The 22672-nt window shown below is 41.3% G+C and overlaps 2 protein-coding genes across 4 annotated transcripts in view; one reads left to right on the top strand and one right to left on the bottom strand.

Annotated features, from left to right (window-relative positions):
* Positions 1–13252, top strand: part of LOC106867428 (MAM and LDL-receptor class A domain-containing protein 1) — a 378762-nt gene extending 365510 nt beyond the window's left edge. For 2 of the 3 annotated variants that reach the window (XM_089356706.1, XM_089356704.1), the window contains 2 exons: positions 7836–8092; positions 10963–13252. In XM_089356706.1, coding sequence (XP_089212832.1) covers positions 7836–8092; positions 10963–11046 — 341 coding nt within the window. In that variant the 3' untranslated portion in view covers positions 11047–13252. The remainder of the gene's footprint in view (positions 1–7835; positions 8093–10962) is intronic. The other variant, XM_014912304.3, reaches the window with a different exon arrangement.
* Positions 192–1313, bottom strand: LOC149134463 (uncharacterized). Its single transcript, XM_089356888.1, has one exon. It carries the CDS (start codon positions 1311–1313, stop codon positions 192–194), a length of 1122 nt encoding a protein of 373 aa, XP_089213014.1.
* Positions 13253–22672: the final 9420 nt, after the last annotated feature.

Raw genomic sequence — 22672 nt, 5'->3', positions numbered from 1 at the left:
ATATTGCCCTATGTGGAACTGACTCCTCAGCCTGACCCGTCCTGGGCGACATATTATACCAAAAAACAGCCTCGATCGGTGAGATGTGGCCCCTCTCTGCTATGGTCTTGATGGTTCGATGATGCCTCTCCACAACTCTATTTCCATTGTCGACAAGCAGCTCGTCCACAGGGCCTCGTTCTAGAAATACTTCATTCAGTATTCTTGTGATTTCCTCCCCGGTTCCCGTCTTCATCTCCCTCCATATAGCCAACCGACCTGATCCGCAGTCGACCATCGAGAGGTATGTCCCCTGCCGGTAGTGCGTCACGTCCACTGCCAGTCGTTTCCAGTTGTATTCTACTGGAATGCACACCCGGAGCGGGGTCAATGGACTGGCACCTGTCGCAGCTCCCAACTACTCTTTGCACACTCTGCCTGGACACGTCAGAGTCAACTTTCCTGGCTAGGAACAGGGTCCTGTCCACCCCCATGTGATGCATGGTATGCAATCTTCTCAGTTGCAAGTCACTCAGTCGATACACTGCAGCCACTCCCTGCTCCAGATCCTCTGGCACCTGCAACCAAGCTTTCTTTACTCTGGTCAGGATGTCCGCTCTATTTCTCTCTGAGGGCACAAAAACCACACTCAGCCTCAGGTCAAACTCGGCAGTTAGCTCGCCCAGAATTCCCAGACGGCGTTTTATCAGCATTTCTGCACACCCTTTGGTTTGCACTCTCCGCTCGCCTGTGATCACTGATCCCACCCACCTAAGTATAGTGGCCGAATCGGTCCGGATCTCGATGGTACGCAGCCCCCACCTCAGGGCCAGGTTCAGCCCTTTCAGCACGGCATCCAGCTCCGCCACCTTGATGTGGTTGTAGTCGTCCTTCTTCCTAAGCCAGGCCGCATCCTTCACCACGACACCTCCAATTTCTAGGACAACTCCCGTATCTCTGCTGCTGGCATCACACCACACGATCCCCTTCTTCAATTTGGGCACACACCAGTTCCCTCTTACTGGGTCCTCCGCAGTCACCCTCTCCAAGACTTCTTGCATCATGGTGGTTGTCTTCTCGCCTACGTTATCACTCCACCTCACTCCTTCAGCTCGCCTCTTGATGAAGTTGCATGCCGTCCGGAGCCATCCTGCAATCGGGTAGTGTCCCAGCAGCTTCACACACACAGAAAACAGTTCCCGCCTGCTTGTCTTTGAGCCCAGTTCTGGGATTTCATTCCCTCTCTGAAACACCAACATGCCAGCCTTGTCTCTCCGTAGCTTGAGTCCCAGGGCAGCTCCTCCTTCCATTGCAGTTAGCCCAAAACTTTTCATGTAGCTTATGACCTCTTTGCCGACACTATGCTCTCATCCACCAGGATGTCATCGATATAGAAATTGGTGGTTCTTTTCACTTTGTTGGCTTTTCGCAGGATGGTCTTGAGAATTATCGCCATAATCTTCGGTGCTAAATTCAGCCTGAATCCCAACCTGGTCAGGCAGTATGTCCGTCCCTTATACCTTACCAGCTGATATTTCCCCAGTCTCTCAGCCACATGCAGCTGCAGGCATGCGACGATTGTGGAGGCCCCCGTCATCTTCCTCCACTCTCTCAAGGTTTCGCTACAAATGTCCGTAGCTTCACCGCCCGTATGGCACAATACGTGGTCGTTCAGTTCCCGGAAATCCAATACTGGCCTGACTTTATGTTTCGTCGGCTACACTATTGCCATCAGCGGTAGCACTCCAGTCTTCACTTCCTCCTTCCAAGGAATCAGAACACCTTCCTTGAGCCACCGGTCCACCTCTCCCTCGAACTCGCTTCTGGCATCCCCTTTCGGGGTATGCTGATAGCAGCCTATTGCGTTCTTCAATGTCGGAGAATCTCCCTTCCACTATCCACTGCCGGCCATCGAACACAGCTCGAAAATGTTTGTCTGTGATAGTGTGTGCAGCATATTTTTCTTCGCAGCTCTCACCACTCTCCTGTCGCGAACTCACAGCGCATAGCGCCCCCGCATCACCGAGCACTACACCGGCTTCATTGACCGTAACACTTCCCAAGCGGACAATGGTGTCCATCCCCATCACGACATCGATCCCGTCCACTACACGATCAATTACAATAGCCCGCAACCTCAATCATGTTCCTCGTACCACCATCTCCACATCGCTACTTCCTCTGCATTCAACTACCGTACCGTCAACAACCCTCACTCCACTCCATTCTTCTACCACTTCTGGAGTCATTAGGGTTTAGCAGCCCGCGTCCACGAGGGTTCGTGACACCTTTTCGTTCAACACGACTTCTACTACTAGCAACGACTGTAAATGTGCCTCTACTCCTTAGATGGGACAACTACCGGTGCAGTAGTATCCCTTGGACCGTTTCCCTGCACGCATTCTCTAGCAAATCACTCCAAGCCTGGATTCCCTGCAGTCCCTCGCCATGTGCGAACCCAGACACCGAAAACATTGCCCTTTGAAGGGTCGCACACGCTCCTTGTTCGACCCCTCTCCGCCGCTCTTTGTTCGTCCCCTTCTCGGTGTTGCAGTCGCTGCCAAAGGTGTCGTTCTGCAACACGAGACGATGGCTCTGGCCCGATGGTCAGGAAATCCTGTTACAAAGGCTTATTTTTACGCTTTGTTCTAACGCGCCATCTCTATATCCCACGAGTCTAGTCAATCTCCTGATTTCGTTGGCAAACACATCGATCTGTTCGCCCTTCCACTTTATTTTCCCCAGTCGACCATATGCCATAAATGGCCCTTCTGTGAAAGCCTCCATCAGCCGGCCTTCTATTTTTTTCTGCGCTCAACTGGTCCTTCTCTTCCATTTCCAGGTATAGCGCCAACACCGATCCATCGATGTACAACGGTATAAAAGTGGCTAGAACATCTATACCTTGGAGTCTTGCCACCAAGTTAGTTTTTTGCATCCAAGCGGTCACATCTCCCTCGCCACAAAATGGCCTAACTGTCTCATTCGAAACACGGACCATGCCCATCATTTTTTTTCTTTTTCTTTTCTCGTTTGAGCAGAAATAGCTTGTGATGTAAAGGAAGAAAAAAGACAGAAGAGAGAATTACGGTAATCTTACCTGTCAGTCCGGAGAAAGGGTCACTTTCAACATCCACGTGCTGTCACAATTTCCAAGGTTTACTCCACGTCCACATGCGCTATCCAATGCCCTACCTTCTCACACGTCCGCTTTGATGTGCTGTTCGCCGCCGACTCCCCTCGTGCTTCACTGAATGCCGCATGTCCACCGCGGCACTTCCGGTGGGACTTACAGGCCCCACTTCCGATAGGACATGCCTACTCTCTCACTTCTGATCCTTCCCTACAACACAGCCTGACTCATAACACCACAGTTTTAATATGTCAAGAAAATCAGTTTCTATGAAAATGAAAATATTAAATCGACTTCAAAATGGAAAGGTTTCAAGAGAAGGTGGGAAACGATTGAAACTAAACAAAGCAACAGTTGAAAGAAAATAGTAGAAACAATGAAATTTATTAAATAGTATAACAGTTGGATTTTCGATGATATAACATACATCATTCATTGTGTAAAATAGCTTACCTACTCAATATTACGATAGTAACCCTCCTATACGTGTACATACATACATACATACATACATACATACATACATACATACATACATACATACGTACATATATGTATATTCATTTATATAATTATTTGCGATAGAAGCAATATTAATAACATCCACATTAAGGTTGATGTTATTATTAGATGCATTATTAGATGCATTATTTGAACGTTGAATACTACGTTATCTATCTTGAGAGGACCTCGCATATGGGCACATGGTGCATAAAAGTACCCATATTTATATCGCTGGTGTCAGTACTTGAATAGTCACTGTAATTCCATATATCACTGGCAGTAAGATTTCGCTGGTATGCGGCTAATAAGAAAGGGTACGTCGAAATCACATGAAAAGACGGAGTACGTCGAAATCATGTGAAAAGACATGGTACGTCGAAATCACATGAAAAGACGGAGTACGTCGAAATCATGTGAAAAGACATGGTACGTCGAAATCACGTGACATGGCAGATCCATATGCTATATCCTCACACAATAAACGCATTTTTAAAATTCCTATTTTAAAAGTGATCAAATTTTGTGTTTTTCTTGATTAATAATGTCATTAAAACGTAATTCCCTACGTTTTAATGACCAACGCAATGAATCACAGACCTAATTTTCCCTGTAAAGCAAGGGACAACTACATGTATGAGTGTGTGTGTGTGTGTGTGTGTGTGTGTGTGTGTGTGTGTGTGTGTGTGTGTGTGTGTGTGTGTGTGTGTGTGTGTGTGTGTGTGTTTGAGGACGCTTGATTATCAGTATATTACTGCCTTCAAACCAATTGAAAGGTTTTATTTCTTTTAGGGTCCCCTAGACAGATAAAATGCTAATACAAGAAATGAAAAACAGGCAGTCAAAGTTGGCATATGTACGGAGCACAGTGATTTAAAACTTAAAAACTTTCTAAATGTTGCAAGATCTTATGTATACTAAATTCCGATTGAATTGAAATCCTCTGGTGTGAATGTTTCAACTGTATCGAAGTGAGAAAATATAATTCTAAATGCTCGAATACTATAAAGACACCGCAATTCATTTAGCGAGTTCAAAACACTAACGCTGATGATCAAAAAAAAAAAATTCAATGTGGGCCATCGTTAAAGAACTTCAGATACTGGAGTGGAGTGTCAAAACTTTGGTGCACAAGGACATTCGATACAATTTGCATGAATTGAGGAGAGACCAATTCCTGTCTGCAAAAATACAGGAAAACTGTTTGATCTGTACCAAGCGGTTACCTACCAAGATCAAAACTTTTCACAAACTTGGCATGAGGAGAAAAGCTTCGGCGAAGACCAAAATTCTAACCAGAGAAACAACAAATGATTACGTGCAACTCCTTCTGATGTCCACAAAGTAATGCACACTAAGATCCAGCAACTGCAATGGCCTTTGGAATGATGAGTAAAGAAGGATACGTCATACCACCTCATTTTACTACAGGATCTTACAATAAATGTTGCTGGATACCTTGAGGATTTTGAGAGAGTTGTTAAGCCCTGGATAGATCATTAACGCAATGGAAAGCTTTACCTGTTTTACCAAGACTCAATACCTTCTCATAAAACCCTCGTAACCGAAGCATGGATGTTAGACAACTTTACGATCGTGTAGCACTAAAATTCTGCTTTGGAGAACTTTCGTCCTCAGTCGTCTGGACTACTGCTCTCAAATGTGGTCTCCCCAGGGTGTAAAACTAATTGCGGAACTAGAGGCGATCCAACGCCACTGCACAAAGAAAATGGGCTACTGGGAGAGGTTGAAGGAACTGGGACTCTACTTCCTGAAAAGGAGACGTGAGAGATATGCAGTGTTATACATATGGAAAATAATGATGGGTCTAGCTCCAAATTTCGGAATCAAAATCTACAACAATCCTGAACTGGACGGCACTGCACAGTATCAAAAGTCCAATCTTCTCCATCGAGGATACGAACCCAATATCGTGATGGTTTGTTATTCAAGGGAACACAACTTTGAAATGCCCTACCACAGAACATCATGGATCTGCAAGATGTAGACATGTAAGTCTTCAAGAAAAGTCTAGACAATTTTTTATCTGCAATACCAGATGAGCCCACACCGCAGCAGGTGGCACAAAGAAAAGTGACAATGCCCAACTCGCTACTTCACCGGAAGCAATACTAGAAAAATCCCCAGATGTTGTAAAGGCGGTGCACCAGCATGGCCTCAGCTTCTAGATGAAACTCATAAAAGAAATTATATATATATATATATATATATATATATATATATATATATATATATATATATATATATATACTCTTACTATTTACTCTTTCACCTGCTTCAGTCATTTGACTGCGGCCATGCTGGAGCACCGCCTTTAGTCGAGCAAATCGACCCCAGGACTCATTCTTTGTAAGCCTAGTACTTATTCTATCGGGCTTTTTTCCGAACCGCTAAGTTACGGGGACGTAAACACACCAGCAGCGGTTGTCAAGCGATGTTGGGTGGATAAACACAGACACACAAACATACAAACACATATATATACATATACATACGACGGGCTTCTTTCAGTTTCCGTCTACTAAATCCACTCACAAGGCTTTGGTAGACCCGAGGCTATAGTAGAAGACACTTGCCCAAGGTGCCACGCAGTGGGACTGAAGCCAGAACCATGTGGTTGGTAAGCAAACTACTTACCACACAGCTACTCCTGCGCCTATCTATATACATTAGGCAAGAAGAATATGGAGGAGTAATTCAATTGACAAACATCAGTAAGATTTATTTACTATAATTACAAGAAAAAATAAATAAATACAACTCCACTCTTACAGCTGTTTCTACTCTGGGGCTTTACTTATTTATTTTTTACTTTTTTTACCTTGTGTCTTTATCATTATCGACTTACTGACTCTCTGATGAAGCTTTGGAGTTCAATTTTTGTTTGATACGTCAACTGTAGCATATTGGAGCCCCAAAGTAGAAACAGCTGTAAGAGTGGAGTTGTATTTATTTATTTATTTATTTATTTATTCCTATGATTATAGTAAATAAATCTTACTGATGTTTGTCAAGTGAATCTCTTTTCCATTTTCTTCCTTGCCTTTTATAAATTCCGGATAAACTTTTGTTTAACTCCACTTGTACCTATTATTCAATTGTACTATTGCCTTGCAAAAGTAAGCCTTTGAATGGAAATAGGTATCCCTCTAGTAGTATATTGGATATTTATTATCCCTTGGATGGCTGTCTAACCGCTAACTCTTATATATATATATATATATATATATATATATATATACTTTACACACACACACACACACACGCGCGCGCACAAATACACACACACACACACACACACACACGCACAAATACACACACACATATGTATATACATAATTATATACGAACGTTATAAATATCCAAACCCATCGGTTAAATTAATTTGAATTTATGTTCAGAAAAAAATATAAAATCATAATGATTTATTATTTTATGCATGTGTGCGTTATTGCATGACGATAAAAAGTTTACCGTTACAATCATTTTTTTTATTATATGTATGTGTATTATTAACATTTAATTCTTTAGTATTTGATTTTCATTATTAGTTACCTTATAATCTAATTAATGTTGTGATCTAATTTGTTTTTCGTAAAACGATGTCTGTATATGAGTACATGTATGCTTATATCTATCTGTCTATCTATCTATTTATCTATCTATCTGTCTGTCTGTAAGGCGAGTTGACAGAATGGTTACCGCGCTGACGTTCTGAGTTCAAATGCTACCAAGGCCGACTTCACCGTTCATCCTATCAGGGATGAGCACTAAAGTCGGTGTAATCGACTCACCCACTCACCTGAAATTGCTGACCTGGTGTCAAAATTTAAAGCCAATAGATACATGCGTATGTGTGGTGAGCTCGCGCGCGCGTGTGCATGTATGCGTGTGTGTAACCGACCTTGAGGTCTCATTCTCTATTTTCTCTAGACCAACGTATATTCAATTCTTTTACCTCAAAATGGTTTTATACATGCGTGTGTATGCATATGTGAGTACAGTCCCTTAAAACCTATTCTCTCAATTCCTCTCTAACGAAGTTCTCTCTAACCGATCTTCACTTCGTCTGGTGTTCGTTTTGTTTTTCTAGTACACTTCCAGCCTGATCATCACTCACTTGCCTGTTACAGTAACTATTCTTGTTTTCTATTCCTCCATTTTTTTTATCTAACATATAACACATTGGTTTATGTTATAGGCTATTATCTCTACATTGAAACATCGGCACCTCGTATTGGTGGAGATGTCGCAAGGATTATGTCACCGGTTTTACCGCCAGTTACAGGAGGTTATTGTTTTGAAATGGCTTACTTTATGTTCGGAAGCCATGTCTCTATGTTAACCGTCAGTTTACGCAACCACAACAGAGAAACAATTTTATGGATAAGAAGTGGCAACATTGGACCCTACTGGAACATTACTCGAATTGGTTTCTCAGTTTCAGAATCATCACAGGTAATTTCTTTCTCTTTTTTATATAAATATTCATTCCCCTTCCCATTTTTACGTTTTTACTTCTTTCAATACTTTTCAATTAAAACAAATGTTTTTCACTAGCGTTTTATTCTGTGTAACTGTATGACTTTAGATTAAATGTATTCCAGCCATGATCTAACCCGTCTTTTTAGGGTATTGTGTATCTAATGTGTCCCTTCCATATCTAGTATAGTAGGATGTGCTTGGAGGCAAATTAGCTACTATTTCTCGCGGATCGAGTGACAACTCCATCGTTGGTAATAATATAGACATACAGACAGATAGATAGATAGATAGATAGATAGATAGATAGATAGATAGATAGATAGATAGGTTTCAATAGATGGACACACTACTATATGTGCATACCCCTACCCACTCTTCTCCCATAACATCCCTATGGAACCGTTTACCCACCTAGCCCCTGACTCTTGATTTTTCTCCTAATGACGTTTTCTCATTCACTCTCTTTCATTATTACTTTTCACTATCTTTCTTTTGGTGAAAGACTAGCATCCGAAACTTCAAGGCTCTTTTCCTTTTTGAACGTTAAACTTGTAAAACAATATTTGTTAAAACTTGTTCCTCCCTTGCTGTTTTCTGCCTAGTATTCATTGCTTTCATTGTTTACATGGATAGCTAGCCAGCTAGATACATACATGCATGTATGTATGTATGTATGTATGTATGTATGTATGTATGTATGTATGTATGTATGTATGTATATACAAATAAACGTAAACTTCATTGGGTACATACAATAATAGCATGCAGTGTATTACATTTACAGCAACAAAATAAGCTTGTCTGATGAATCTTGTTCAATGATATTTCGGGAGAGAGACACTTAGGCAACAGTTTTGAGATGTGTACATTTGAAATGATGTGTAAGAAGAACTCAATCTTTAAACAGTCGGTCATACGTGAACTGAATAGAAGGAATTTTGGAAATATTATTGGCTAATTCATTTCTTTAGTCAGCGAGAAAACCTGCTTTTTATTGTTTTCCTAAATATCACATTTTCTACTTTAAATTGCTATGATTGTAAAAAAAAAAACTATTATTACACAGGAACATTTCAGTAGTTATATTCGTATGTGCTCGAATATGCGTGTATGTGCGTGTGTACGTTTGTGTAAAAGTATGTGCGCATTTGTGAGAGTGCGTGTATGTGAATGTGTGCACGCACGTGTGTGTGTGAATGTGAGTGTGTGCGTGTGTGTGTGTGTGTGTGTGTGTGTGTGTGTGTGTGTGTGTGTGTGTGTGTGTGTGTGTGCACGCGCGCGTATCGTAGTAATTGAACTATTAAATGCCTAACAATGATCAGTAGCTTCATCTCAGTCTAACCAGACCGAAAATTCCCAACTGGAGTAAGATTAATGCCCAGTTTAACTAACCAGTTATCTCAATCGTACTGAGTTTCCTTTCAGTGAAGGCGCGTGGCTTAATGGTTAGGATATTCGACTCACAATCTTAAGATCATGAGTTCGATTCACGGCAACACGTTATGTCCTTGCAGGTGACACTTTATTTCACGTTGATTTATGCTGTAGGTTATTATCTCTACATTGAAATATCGGCACTTCGTATTGGTCGCCAGTAACAAGAGTTTATTGTTTCGAAACGACTTACTTCATGTTCAGTAGCCATGTCCCTATGTTAACCGCCTGTTCACTCAGCTGGCAAAAATGAGTTATACCTGTATTTCAAAGAGCCAACCTTGTCAAATTTTGTATCTTCCTGAATAATGTGTTAATGATACGCGTGTCTGTGGAGTGTTCAACCACTTGCACGTTAATCTCACGAGCAGGCTGTTCCGTTGATCGAATTAACTGGAACCTTTGCGTCATAACCGACGGAATGCCAGTTGAGTTCTCGTTATCTGGAAAATAGCTGCATTAAGTACAGTTTACCTACACACACAGACGCACACACACATACAGACATAAATCACACACAAACAAATACGTACAAGACAGAAGAACAAGCGCTTGTACACACATGGACGTTAAATTATACGAAATCAATGGGAGTGGTCAATACATGTTTGGAGTATACGGTGTATTGAAACTGAATGTTTATCTCACGACTCAAGTTTCACGTCACTGCGACCTTCAGGCAAGGAACTCAATGTTTGTATGTGTGCGTGGTTATTTTCAGAGTAGTAGTAGTAGTAGTAGTAGTAGTAGTAGTAGTAGTAGTAGTATCGGTGGAAGTGCCAGTGGTGATGGTTGTAGTTCTGAATACAAAGTCTATTAGTTTCCACTTTACTTTTCATCCTAGTGATATATAGTTACCTATATTTACGGTTTGAATTCAAATCCCGTCGGGGTGAAGTCCTAATCAAATACAAGAGTGAATTTAATTGAATATATAGATGAATGCTCCGCAACCGGCATGCCGCATCACACTGGTGTGTCACAAAACGATGCTAGGTGTGCCACAGTGTAACCTGAATATAAATTTTTTTCCCTACGCTTTTAGTCATATTTTTAGTTCAGGTGTGCCGCCGAATTTTAAAAGAAATATAAGTGTACCGCAAGTGAGAAAAGGTTGCGGTGCACTGACATAGATCATCTAAAATGTCTGGCCTTGTACCAATGATAGACATCTTTATTATCATTGTCATCGAGACTGGGCATTTTCGATTTTTGCACAAAACCCGTTATATCGATTTCTTTTCTAGTGACCCAATAGTTTCTTTCTCCACTTCAATGAAATTATGCCGGTTTGGAATTTTTGCTTTCTTCAATGTTGAGAAAATATTGCCTCACATTAACAACATGTACAAATTTGCAATAATTTAACTGTACTAACTGTTGTAGTTTGTTTTTCTTCTTTGTTACAGTTGATTATTGCCGGTGTGGTCGGAGAATCTTATCGAAGTGACATCGCCATTGATGATACCGTACTTACTCGAGGACCTTGCTGACATTAGATGATGATGAATGGGAGTAGGTGAGAGAGAGTGTAAGGATATAGAGGGTAAGTGAGTGGGAGAGAAAGTTAAATAGAGGAAGAGAGGGAGAAGGGGGTGAAATGGATAAATCATTGCAGTTTTTAATAGCAGTTGCGGGTTGACATAGGTGACAGAGAAAAATGGGGGAAGAAGCAACATAAACTGAACAAAAGACTTGAGATAAGGAAAACATAGATAGAGCACGCGTGCGATTTTGTGCCTACATATGTGTATATGTGTATAAAAGAGGAGAATAAACCGAGAAAGAAAGGGATATTGAGAGAGAGTGAGAGAGACAGGAAAAGCAAAGTGTGCATCCAATTATTATAGACTCCATAAGTATATGTCTATTGAGGTAGCAAGTCAAATAAATACAGATAGGCTTGTGACACAAAATATAGATTATAAAACTATAGAAAAATTTATGTAAAGTCTTATCTCAACAGATATTTCAACTAGCCATAACTTGAGTAATAACCATATTCGCAAGTAATTTGTACATGGTGTCATAAGTGTGCAATCAGCGATAAATCCAGATGAAATAATTAAAGTTAGCTTTCCTTTTTCAAGAGTAGAGAGATAAATGCGAGTTGTCTGGTAGTGTTCACAAATAGAGACGTTTAAAGAGAAGAGAAAGGAGTAGGACTTGGATGAAGCGGAAGGAAATAGTGAAACAGAAGGTGGGATTAAGAGGCGAGATACACGTTGACAATAACCAGATATAAAGAAGATAAGGTAAATAACTGGTTGAATAGATAGTGTTGTCATTCAACCTCACGGGATGTGTGTGCAAGGGGCAATGGACAGAGAGGCGTGGGAAAATTAAGCGCCGATGTAAGGGAGTGGAGGTAGTAAGAGAATAAAGTTCTGTGGGAAAAGAGAATTTTAGCTGAGATGAAAAGTTATAATTATTTTACATAATGAGCAAAGGTCCTATAGAATTTGTGTCAGCAAGGGATTATGTTAGAGAATCGATTAAGTAATGCAGCCTCGTTCAGGTGCTATATTGTGAGTGATTCCCGGCAATATAATTTACAAACACGATTTGCGTTATATGTCCATGAAAATGAAAAGAGAAAATAGGAACATAAGCATAGTATGTATTCACCTTTGTGTATAAGTGTAAAGGAGGTGAGAAAACGATCTCAGTGCGCATACGCCCTTGTATCGCCTGATGAGTGTGAGTGTTTGTATGCTGTGCGTGCGTGTGGTGTATGCATATGTATGTGTGCGTGAGGTATGTGCATATATGTGTGCGTGTCTATGGGTGTATGGCTGCTGAATAAGTGTAATTTTTCAAGAGTTAGTGTGTTCTCTGAGCAACTTTAGGTGTGGAACAAAGAACAATGAACAAAGAACTAATCTAAAAGAAATCGTTTGGACAAATTATTATAATAAGTTTCAAATTGTAACGCCAAAGAGTGGAATTATCAAATTGTAACGCCAAAGAGTGGAATTATCAAATTGAAACTTCAAAGAGTGGAATTATCGGCAGAAATGCAGCAGTTAGCTGCCTTTTCATGTAATATTGTGGGACAGTTATGGCTTACGTCACCTAAGTACTACCAGGTTTTCTACAATTAGAAGAGACTCCATACACCAGTTATATAACAGTGAGTCAGTTGGTGCAAACTTTATACTTTTAGTTGTCACATACAATATTACCCATGATATATTATAATTTTACATATTCATCCTATTGTATATGACAGCTAAATAAGATTTCTTATGTAGGCAAGGAGAGATTTTAAAGAACAAACTGCCGATACTTTATAGACAGCCACATTAGATATTTGTACTCACAGCAGATATTTTACCTGATACTGGCTGACAGTTCATGAGACATCTATAAGACATACAAAGAAGAAAAGCTACGAACTGAAAGCAAAATAACATTTTATAATTATGTCCAAAAAGAATTAAACCAATATCAGATAAGAAAGTCAACATAGACCGGGATTAACAAATATTAGATAAGGCCAAAATACAAGCGATTTACAAATATTAAATAAGCAAGCCAAAATGGATACAGATTTACTGTTTCAACGTTTCCGTCATATTTCCTATCAAGTCAGTCTAGCAACTCACATGTCTAAAATATATGATTTTTTCCCTTTGTAAATAAATAGTTTTGGCTTTAATGGAAAAACTGAATTCAATAAAAGTAGTATTCACAAAATATTTACTTCCGAAGTTTTTCTTCAGAGGGAAACATTTTCATAAACTAATTACTATGTTTTATTATTATTATTATCATTATTATTATTATTATTATTATTATTGTTGTTGTTGTTGTTGTTGTCGTCAGAGCGGGACGAGTCTTTCAGAGCTCCGTAAGTGTGTGCCTCTAAAAAGATTGTTATTGTTATATTTTGTTATTATAAATTGTGACTAAGTTAATCTAGACAATACTGGTCTGATTAACATTGCTCTTTTTTTTTTTTTTGCCCTGCGGGGCAAAAATCACTCGAAAAGAAAATTAATTTTCCTTACAAAATTTGCAAAATTTAATATGGTGTCGTCGTCTTTGTCAGCGAGAGGGAAGTGGGAAATGTAGAACATGAAATTGTCTTCTACCGTTACTCGCCCCCACTCACTGTAGATATAAATGATAGTGGCAGTAGCTGCAGGAGTGGCAACAGCAATGACAACAACAACAACTACAGTGGAAGTGTCAGGAATAATGAGAATTCGATCAAGGAAGCACAAAATATACCTAGCAGCAGCCAATTGTGCAAGGAAAATATTACCACCACCACCACAAATCAGTAAAATTTCGAACAAAGAAAGAGAAGGTTCAAATAGAAATAACGTTTCTTTTGCAAAAGTTACAAAAAAGCTTTAAATTAAGTGTTTAAAGGGTAAGAAAGAACATCTAAAGGAAGCTGAGAGGGTTATAAGGCGTGAAGAACGAAAGGCTACACTAAATGCGCCTCAAAGCCTGCTAGAGCAACCGTAAAAAAACAATCATGTACAGATGTCTGTCCATGAAAAGAAGAAGACTGGAAAGAATACCATCAGACCAAGCCGAGCTCTGCCTGAAAAATATATGGGGGATGTCTGCTTTGTCTGCCACGCCCCAAAGTGCGGCTACAACAAGATCGTATTCCAGTCGGAATCACTGGCACAAAAACACTAAACTGTCCTATTGAAAACGGAGGAGTTCACTTTAATTTCCATCTATCTGGGACAGAGAGTGATCCGAATAAAAATAAGTAACGTTCCACCAGAAATCGATTTCTGGTGGGTAGTGAAAGCCGTGGTGCTGGAAGATCAAAGAAACCTCCTAGAAATCCAAAAATCCAAAAGGAGAACTAAGGTTGGAAATTCTACTGCAAGTAAAACCATAATCTGTAGAGAAAATTCCCGACCTAATAGAAATCCCTGGAGGCATCTGCAGGTGATTGTGGAAGGAAGAAGGCCGCGATGTTACTTCTGTGGTGATTCAGATCCCATCAGAGTCTATTGTCCGAAGAAAAGAAGGAGAGGGGGGGATGAGCCGCAGCAACCATTAACACCACTACAACTACAACAGACACCACAACAAGGGCAGCAGAAACAGCAACAACAGTGCCAATAGAGACAACTGGACACAACAGCATCCACAAAAACCACTATAGCGCCGGCAGCAGCTGTAGCTACAGCAACGACAGGAGTGGAAACAACTGCACAACGTCAAGCAGAATCCACACCAGCAGCAGCTACAACCACATCACAAACAGCAACAACAACGGCAGCGACAGGGAACTCCCCACCAAAAATAATGGCAGCACCATTAACAACGCCAACAGTAAAACAAATACCTGCGGAAGAAATACCCCTCCCCTATTCGTACAACGAAAACGACGGAAATAAGGAAGGACAGGCATTGCAAACAGTTACACGAAAAGGAAGGAAAAGACGGGAGAGCACAAACGATAACCAGAAAAAAAGGCAGGTACGAGAAAATGGAGGAGGGAACGAACAGTAACAACAGCACACCATGCATAAACCCACCTACACACACACACAGGCAACAATAACATCATTCTCGCCACTACCCCCAACAACCATCACAAACAAAACATAGCCTACATACACAACAGATGGACTACATTCCACCAAATGATCATAATCACAAAAAATAACGAATTAATAGAACACTTCCACAAACACATGGATATTAATGAATCCAATTATTATGTCACACCAACCAAAAATATACCGGCACACATAAAAATATTCGAAGTTACTCAAAGTGACTACAAAATTTTAAAATCTAGATATCCCCAGTTTCAAAAAAGACCTCAATATCAGATATTACAAGGAACTGCTGAAGAAACCCCCCCCCCCCCACCTCCAATGAGAGGGACGGAGTAGGCACTCCCACTCTCCTACAAAACCTTGATAAGTAGCTCTCTCCTACTTTCACACATTCCTATCGTCCAACATGGTATTGTTTAGAGTGGACAGTATAAATGTACTCGGCCTGGGATCGTCATGGAAGAAAGGTCGCTTGCTCAATGACCTCAGGTGGCGAAAATTAGACGTAATAGCTGCCAGTGAGACCAGGATATCGGACACGCACGCCTTAGCACCCGTTTTCGATGATTATGAGATCTTTGCATCACTTAATCGACCGGGATTGTTCAGAAAAGGCCTGGATCTCGAGATACGGTCGGTCTTCCTGGACCCGGAAGGTAGGATGGTAGTCCTGTACGTGAAGGATAACGAAGACAGTGCCTTTATACTGGTCGCTGTGTACGCACCGACCGGAGCAGGACAGCCGGATTTCTTTAGACGTTAGGAGGTATTTCTTGGGACGTCTCGCTCCTTAGTGTTAGTGGGCGACTGGAACGCCATTTTGGATGCACGTGTGGATTGGGTGGGGCTAACTGACAGGAAAGGTAGGTGCGCAAGCCTCGCAAGACTGCTCAGTCGTTTCCAATTTGCTGACAGGTTCAGAATGGATTTCCCAAATGCGGCTGTCCAAATGCGGCTGGCTTCGGTCCCGTTTTCCTAGGCTGGATCACTGAAATGTACTGCGACATCTGTTCTGTCGTCAAAGTAAATGGTCACTTGTCGTAATCGTTTAGCATCACCTGTTCGGTCCGTCAAGGATGCCCACTCTCACCCCTTCTCTACGTACTGGCGCTTGAGCCATTACTGCGGAATTTAGATGTTTCGAGGGGCATCCCGTGTGAGCTAAGATGCGAAAGAGGTGTGTCAGCAGATGCGGACGATGTCACCGTGATAGTGCCGGATGTCTCTGAAATAGAGATGGTCGGCACTACTCTAAGGGAACACGAAGCGGTGACAGGAGAAATCAGTGGGCCTTCAGTTCGGCACCTGTGCAGGTCCATGGCAACTGATAGCGTTGTGGGGCGCTGGACGGAAGTACCGGTTAAGTTGCTTGAGGCCTGGTTTGGTTTAGACGTCCAAGTGGACCATCGGTACTTTCAGTAATGGCTCAAGCGCCAGTACGTAGAGAAGGGGTGAGAGTGGGCATCCTTGACGGACCGAACAGGTGATGCTAAACGATTACGACAAGTGACCATTTACTTTGACGACAGAACAGATGTCGCAGTACATTTCAGTGATCCAGCCTCTGAAAACGGGCGCGAAGCCAGCCGCATTTGGACAGCCTGAAAGTACCGATGGTCCACTATATCGAAGACTTTCGACTGGGAAGAGGTACAGACTGGGAAGAGGTACAGACAGGGTGGCCAGTCTCACCCAGAAATGGGCCGAGAGGAACTGTCCTTGGAAGGTCGGGTGGAGGTGGAAAATGCGTACATCGCATCCGTCATATACTACCGCCTGACTGTCGTCCCTTGCCCCACTTCGTGGCTGAACAGGCTGGTGCGCTTGCTCTTCGGTTTCTTATGAAATGGAAGGATACCACTTGTCAGACGGTCCATTTGCTGTCAGCACCCGTTGCGTGGATGACTGGGCATGCCGTGACTGATGATGCGCAAACATGTGCTGATGCTGCGACATCTCCAGCGATACCTTAGCGGTGAGCAGGTGTGGTTACCGTTTGTTAGACTCGCTTTTCCGCAGCTCGTCTCCTTGACGGAGCTAAAGTCCTGGACCAGGCGTAGACCGAGACAGGGAGCTTGGCACCTAGTGTGTCTCCAAGCGCCCACATCCCTCGACCAGTCGGGCAATGCGGTCGGTGGAAGTTCCACCTTGGAGTTCTATAGGGGATTAGTTGAGGGCAAGAGCGACGACGATCTCGAGCGCTGAGAGCGATCAACTGGCTGGTCTCTTCTGGAGGACTTTCGAGCCGGGGCTTATGAATAATTTGCAGAAATCTCTGGCCTGGCAATGCTGGGGCGCTGCCGGTTCGTGATAAGCTCTACAGGCACGGATGTGCAGTCAAACGGTCTTGTCCGAGGTGCTTGCGGAGCGAGGAAACCGTTCTGCATGCACTAGTACAGTGTCTTCTCATTTCAGGTTCCACCTGAAAAGGAAGGTGAGACTGGAGAAGGAGATGCTGTCACCCAGTAACTTTGTCCAAAGGTGGGTGAATGTAGCAAGGATGGCCCGTGTGAATGAGCCTACTCTAAGTGTGCGCCTGTAGGCCGGATGAAGTGAGGAGGAGAGGGGTGCATACCTGAGGTGACTTGATGTTAGGGGCCCAAAGTGGGTGAAGTTGCTTTGGTCACCTCTCGATGGATTTCCTCCTATTGGAGAATTATATGTTGCTGGGTAATTTTCCTTGTTAATTGTTGTTTTGTGGTCTACATGTATAACATCACTGTTCCTCGTCTGTGTATTGTCCATTATGTTTTGAGCTCGGTCATTATGACCAATAAAGAAAGTTTTATTATTATTAAGTATATTTTACCCCAGTGTCATCAAAGTGACACTGGGGTAAAATATACGAAGCCCATTATACCCATTATGACTACCTGTCTGATAAAGGTACGCCAGGCACATGCATCACAACTATATGTGCGTGACATGGTGATCTCATATCAAGATAAACAGCGCATGACCTCGCAGGAGGGGCCCAGTTAGAATTTTCTTCAGATCGAGTAGCCCATCCCGCTCGAAAGGTCCCTGAATAAGGATTGTTTAAGGATGTTGAACAAAACACTCATGTTTCCAAAGGTGAATTAGCCAAACCCCAAAGAATTCCTCTCAACACATGGCTATGATGCTCCCCAAATACTTCTGTTCCTATTCGGAGATGCATATATCGTCAGCCACTAACGGACATGCTCAACTGGTTAAAGTCAAACAACTTACAAGCAAATCTGTGTTGTTAAGTAGAATATTTGCTGTAGCCCATCTTTTATACGAAGACAAAATAATGCACATGATAACACTTCCAATCAGCTAAGCTCAGAAGCCAAGAGAGACACTGCCTGGTACTGCATCAGGGCATTTAATATAATAATAATAATAATAATAATTATTATTATTATTATTATTATTATTATTATTATTATTATTATTATTATTATTATTATTATTATTATTAAGGCGGTGAGATGGCAGAATCGTTATTAGTCTGGGCTAAATGTTTAGTGGTATTTCGTTTGCCACTACATTCTGAGTTCACATTCCGCCGAGGTCGACTTCGCCTTTCCTCATTTCGGGATCGATTAAATAAGTACCAGTTACGCACTGGGGACGATGTAATCGACTTATCCCCTCCTTCAAGCTGCTCTTGTGGCAAAAGTTTGAAATCATTATTATTATCATTATTACTAAGGCGGCGTGCAGGCACAATTGTTAGCACGCCAGGGGAAATGCTTAGCAGTATTTTGTCTGCCGCTACGTTCTGAGTTCAAATTTCGCCTAGGTCCTCTGAGGGTCGATAAATCAAGTACCAGTTGAGTACTGGGATCGATGTTATAGACAGTCCTCCACCCCACAAAATCCAGGCCTTGTTTCTATAGTAGAGAAAATTATTATTATTATTATTATTATTATTATCATTATGATTATTGAGTGAGAGAGCAGTGCATGCCATCAAAGTGACACTAGGGTAAAATATACGAAGCCCAGTATACCCATCATGACTACCCGTCCCATAAGGGTACACCAGGCACATGCATCACAACCATGTGTGCGCGACCTGCTGATATTGATACATCAATTAGAAAGCATTTTTTCCTCCAATACCTTTGACAACTATATCTGGCCTATTGGCCTTAATTTCTCTATCTGTGTGTATTGGCATATCCCAGAGTATGGTTGCTTTCTCGTTTTCTGTGACCTTTTCTGGCGTGTGTTTATACCATCTTTTTTCTGTTGTTATTCTATAATGTTGGCATAGATTCCAGTGTATATAGGTCCCAGCTCTGTCGTGTCTGTGAATATATTCCTTCTTAGCCAGGACTGAGCAGCTAGAGATAACATGATTTATTGTTTCTTGTCCATCGCCACATATTCTGCAGTTAGTTATGTTTCTTTTCATTATATGTTTTTGGTAATTTCTGGTGGGGAGGCTTTGGTCTTGTGCAGCAATTAAAAATCCTTCAGTCTCTGCTTTGAGTCCTGAGCTTCTCAACCATTGCTGGGATTTTTCTCTGTCTATTCCTTTTGCATTTAGTGTAGCCCAGTATTTACCATGTGGGGGCTTTTCTTGCCATCGTTTTATCATGGTCCGTTGCTGTTCTAGTTTTAGTTTGGATTTCATTTGTTTTATAGCTTTTTTTGTTTCTTCTTCTTCGCATTTATTAGGTAGTATGATTTCTTGTTTGTATTTGTCAGCTTCCTTAAATACTGAAAACAGCTTTTTTGTTTTTCTCGTGTTTTGTGGCTATTTGTATTAGTTTTCCTTGCTTCTGAAGTAGGTATTTTTGCAGTCCTATGGTGGTTATTTTATAATAGTTTTCCAGCTGTATAAGACCCCTACCACATTCTGTACGTTGCATATATAGCCTTTCTATGTCAGATTCTAGGTGGTGCATCCTATATCCTGTCATTATTTTTCTTGTTTTTCTGTCTATTTTAGATAGTTCGTTTAGAGTCCAGTTAAGGATATTGTAGCTGTAACTTATAAATGGGACGGCTAAAGTGTTAATACCTATTATCTTGTTTTTAGCATTGAGCTCTGTTTTTAGTATTGATCTAACTCGTCTATAGTATTCTTTCTTTATTTTCTCTTTCAGTTGGGTGTGTTGTATCCTATCTAGTTCATTGATTCCTAAATATTTGTATGACTGGCTTTGGTTTAATTCTCTTATTTCATTGGCTTTATCTAGTGTGATGTTGCTACTCTTAACTAGTTTTCCTCTTTTCAGGGTTGCTTTGGCACATTTTTGTAATCCGAATTTCATATCTATTTCTTTGATAAATCCATGTATTGTCTGTAGTAGTGTTTCCAGCTCTTTATCATTTCTAGCGTATAATTTTAGGTCATCCATATATAAAAGGTGGCTGATGTTTTGCCGTAGCATTTGTATCCGCATCCAGTTCTATTTAGCAAGTCAGTTAAAAGTGTGAGTGCCAAGCAGAACAGGAGTGGAGAGAGCGTGTCTCCCTGGAATATTCCTCTTCTAATGGGGATGGCTTTCGTTTTCACAAGTCCCTCTTTTGTTTGGAGCTGTAGCACTGTCTGCTATTTATTCATAGAGTGTCTTATGTATTTTATAATAATTGGTGCCACCTTGTTTATGGCTAGTGTTTCGAGGATCCACTTGTGGGGAACACTGTCAAAAGCCTTTTGGTAGTCGATCCAAGCCATACTGAGGCCCTTCTTCTTTCTGCGGCTGTCTTCAGTTATGGCTTTTTTGAACATTAATTGATCTTTACAGCCGTATGAGCCCTTGTAGCATCCCTTCTGCTCTTCTGGAAACATGTGGTTATCTTCCAGGTGCTTACTCAATCTCTGCGATATTATTGCAATAAAGGCTTTGTAGATCGTAGGGAGACAGGTTATAGGTCTGTAGTTTTGTGGTTTCTCCGTTTCCTTGGATTTGGGAATTAAGATGGTTTTCCCTTTCGTGAGCCATTCAGGCATTGTCTCTGGCTCTGCTAGTATGTTGTTAAAGTTTTTTGTGCATTCCTGTCAGATATTTTAACCAGAAGTTGGGGATCTTGTCGTGACCAGGTGCCTTCCAGTTGCTTAGTCTTTGCAGTGCCCGGGTAACCTCTTCAGTTGTTATAGGGGTCCAGAGTTGCTCAGGTGCTAAGATCGTTGTTTTAATGGTCCTTTTCTGGGGTTGTTGCTTCACCGACCATATTTGTTTCCAGAATTCTTCCACTTCTTCTGCTGTTGGTGCTGCAGTAATGTCTATTTTATTTTTACCCAGTTCTTGGTAGAATTTTTTGGGGTTGGATTTGAACTGTTTGTTTTGTTCAAAGAAACGTTGGCGTTTCTCATACCGGCGGATCCTTTGTGCATTTATTATTATTATTATTATTATTATTATTATTATTATTATTATTATTATTATTATTATTATTATTATTATTCATTAAGTGAGAGAGCAGTGCATGCCATCAAAGTGACACTGGGGTAAAATATACGAAGACCATTATACTCATCATGACTACCTGTCTGATAAAGGTACACCAGGCACATGCATCACAACCATATGTGCGCGACATGGTGATCTCATATCAAGATAAACAGCGCACGACCTCGCAGGTGGGGCCCAGTTAGAATTTTCTTCAGGTCGAGTAACCCGTCCCGCTCGAAAGGTCCCTGAATAAGGATTGTTTAAGGATGTTGAACAAAACACCCATGTTTCCAGAGGTGAATTATCCAAACCTCAAAAAATTCCTCTCAATACATGGCTATGATGTTCCCCCACTACCTCTGCTCATGATTAAAGATGCACATATCATCAGCCACCAACGGACATGCTCAACTGGTTAAGGTCAAACAACTTACAAGCAAATCTGTGGTATTAAGCAGAATATTTGTTGTAGCCCATCTTTTATACCAAGGCAAAAATAACGTACAAGATGACACTTCCAATCAATTAAGATCAGAAGCCATGAGAGTCACTGCCTGGTACTGCACCCGGGCATTTATTATTAATATTATTATTATTGTTATTATTATTATTATTATTATTACTAAGGCGGAAAGCTGGCAGAATCGTTCGTTCGCTGGACGAAATTCTGTTAATTAAGCAGAATATTTGCTGTAGTCCATCTTTTATACCAAGGCAAAGCAATGTACGTGATAACACTTCCAATCAATTAAGATCAGAAGCCACGAGAGCCATTGCCTGATACTGCATCAGGGCATTTATTATTATTATTATTATTATTATTATTATTATTAGTAGTAGTAGTAGTAGTAGTAGTAGTAGTAGTAGTAGTAGTAAGGCGCAGGAGTGGCTGTGTGGTAAGTAGCTTGCTTACCAACCACATGGTTCCGGGTTCAGTCCTACTGCGTGGCACCTTGGGCAAGTGTCTTCTACTATAGCCTCGGGCCGACCAAAGCCTTGTGAGTGGATTTGGTAGACGGAAATTGAAGGAAGTCCGTCGTATATATGTATATGTATATATATGTGGGTGTTTGTGTGTCTGTGTTTGGCCCACCAACATCGCTTGACAATCGATGCTGAGGTGTTTGCGTCCCCGTAACTTAGCGGTTCGTCAAAAGAGACCAATGGAGTGGGTGCTGGGCTTACAAAGAATGGGT

The sequence above is a fragment of the Octopus bimaculoides genome, chromosome 8 (genome assembly GCF_046866305.1).
Source record: "Octopus bimaculoides isolate indiv1 chromosome 8, ASM4686630v1, whole genome shotgun sequence".
In the NCBI taxonomy this organism is placed as follows: domain Eukaryota; kingdom Metazoa; phylum Mollusca; class Cephalopoda; order Octopoda; family Octopodidae; genus Octopus; species Octopus bimaculoides.
This window is presented reverse-complemented; position numbering and strand designations above follow the sequence as displayed.

What these genes read in the sequence shown, in the direction of transcription:
- LOC149134463 (XM_089356888.1), bottom strand. Translation starts at nt 1,313, where the DNA reads ATGAAAAGTTTTGGGCTAACTGCAATGGAAGGAGGAGCTGCCCTGGGA.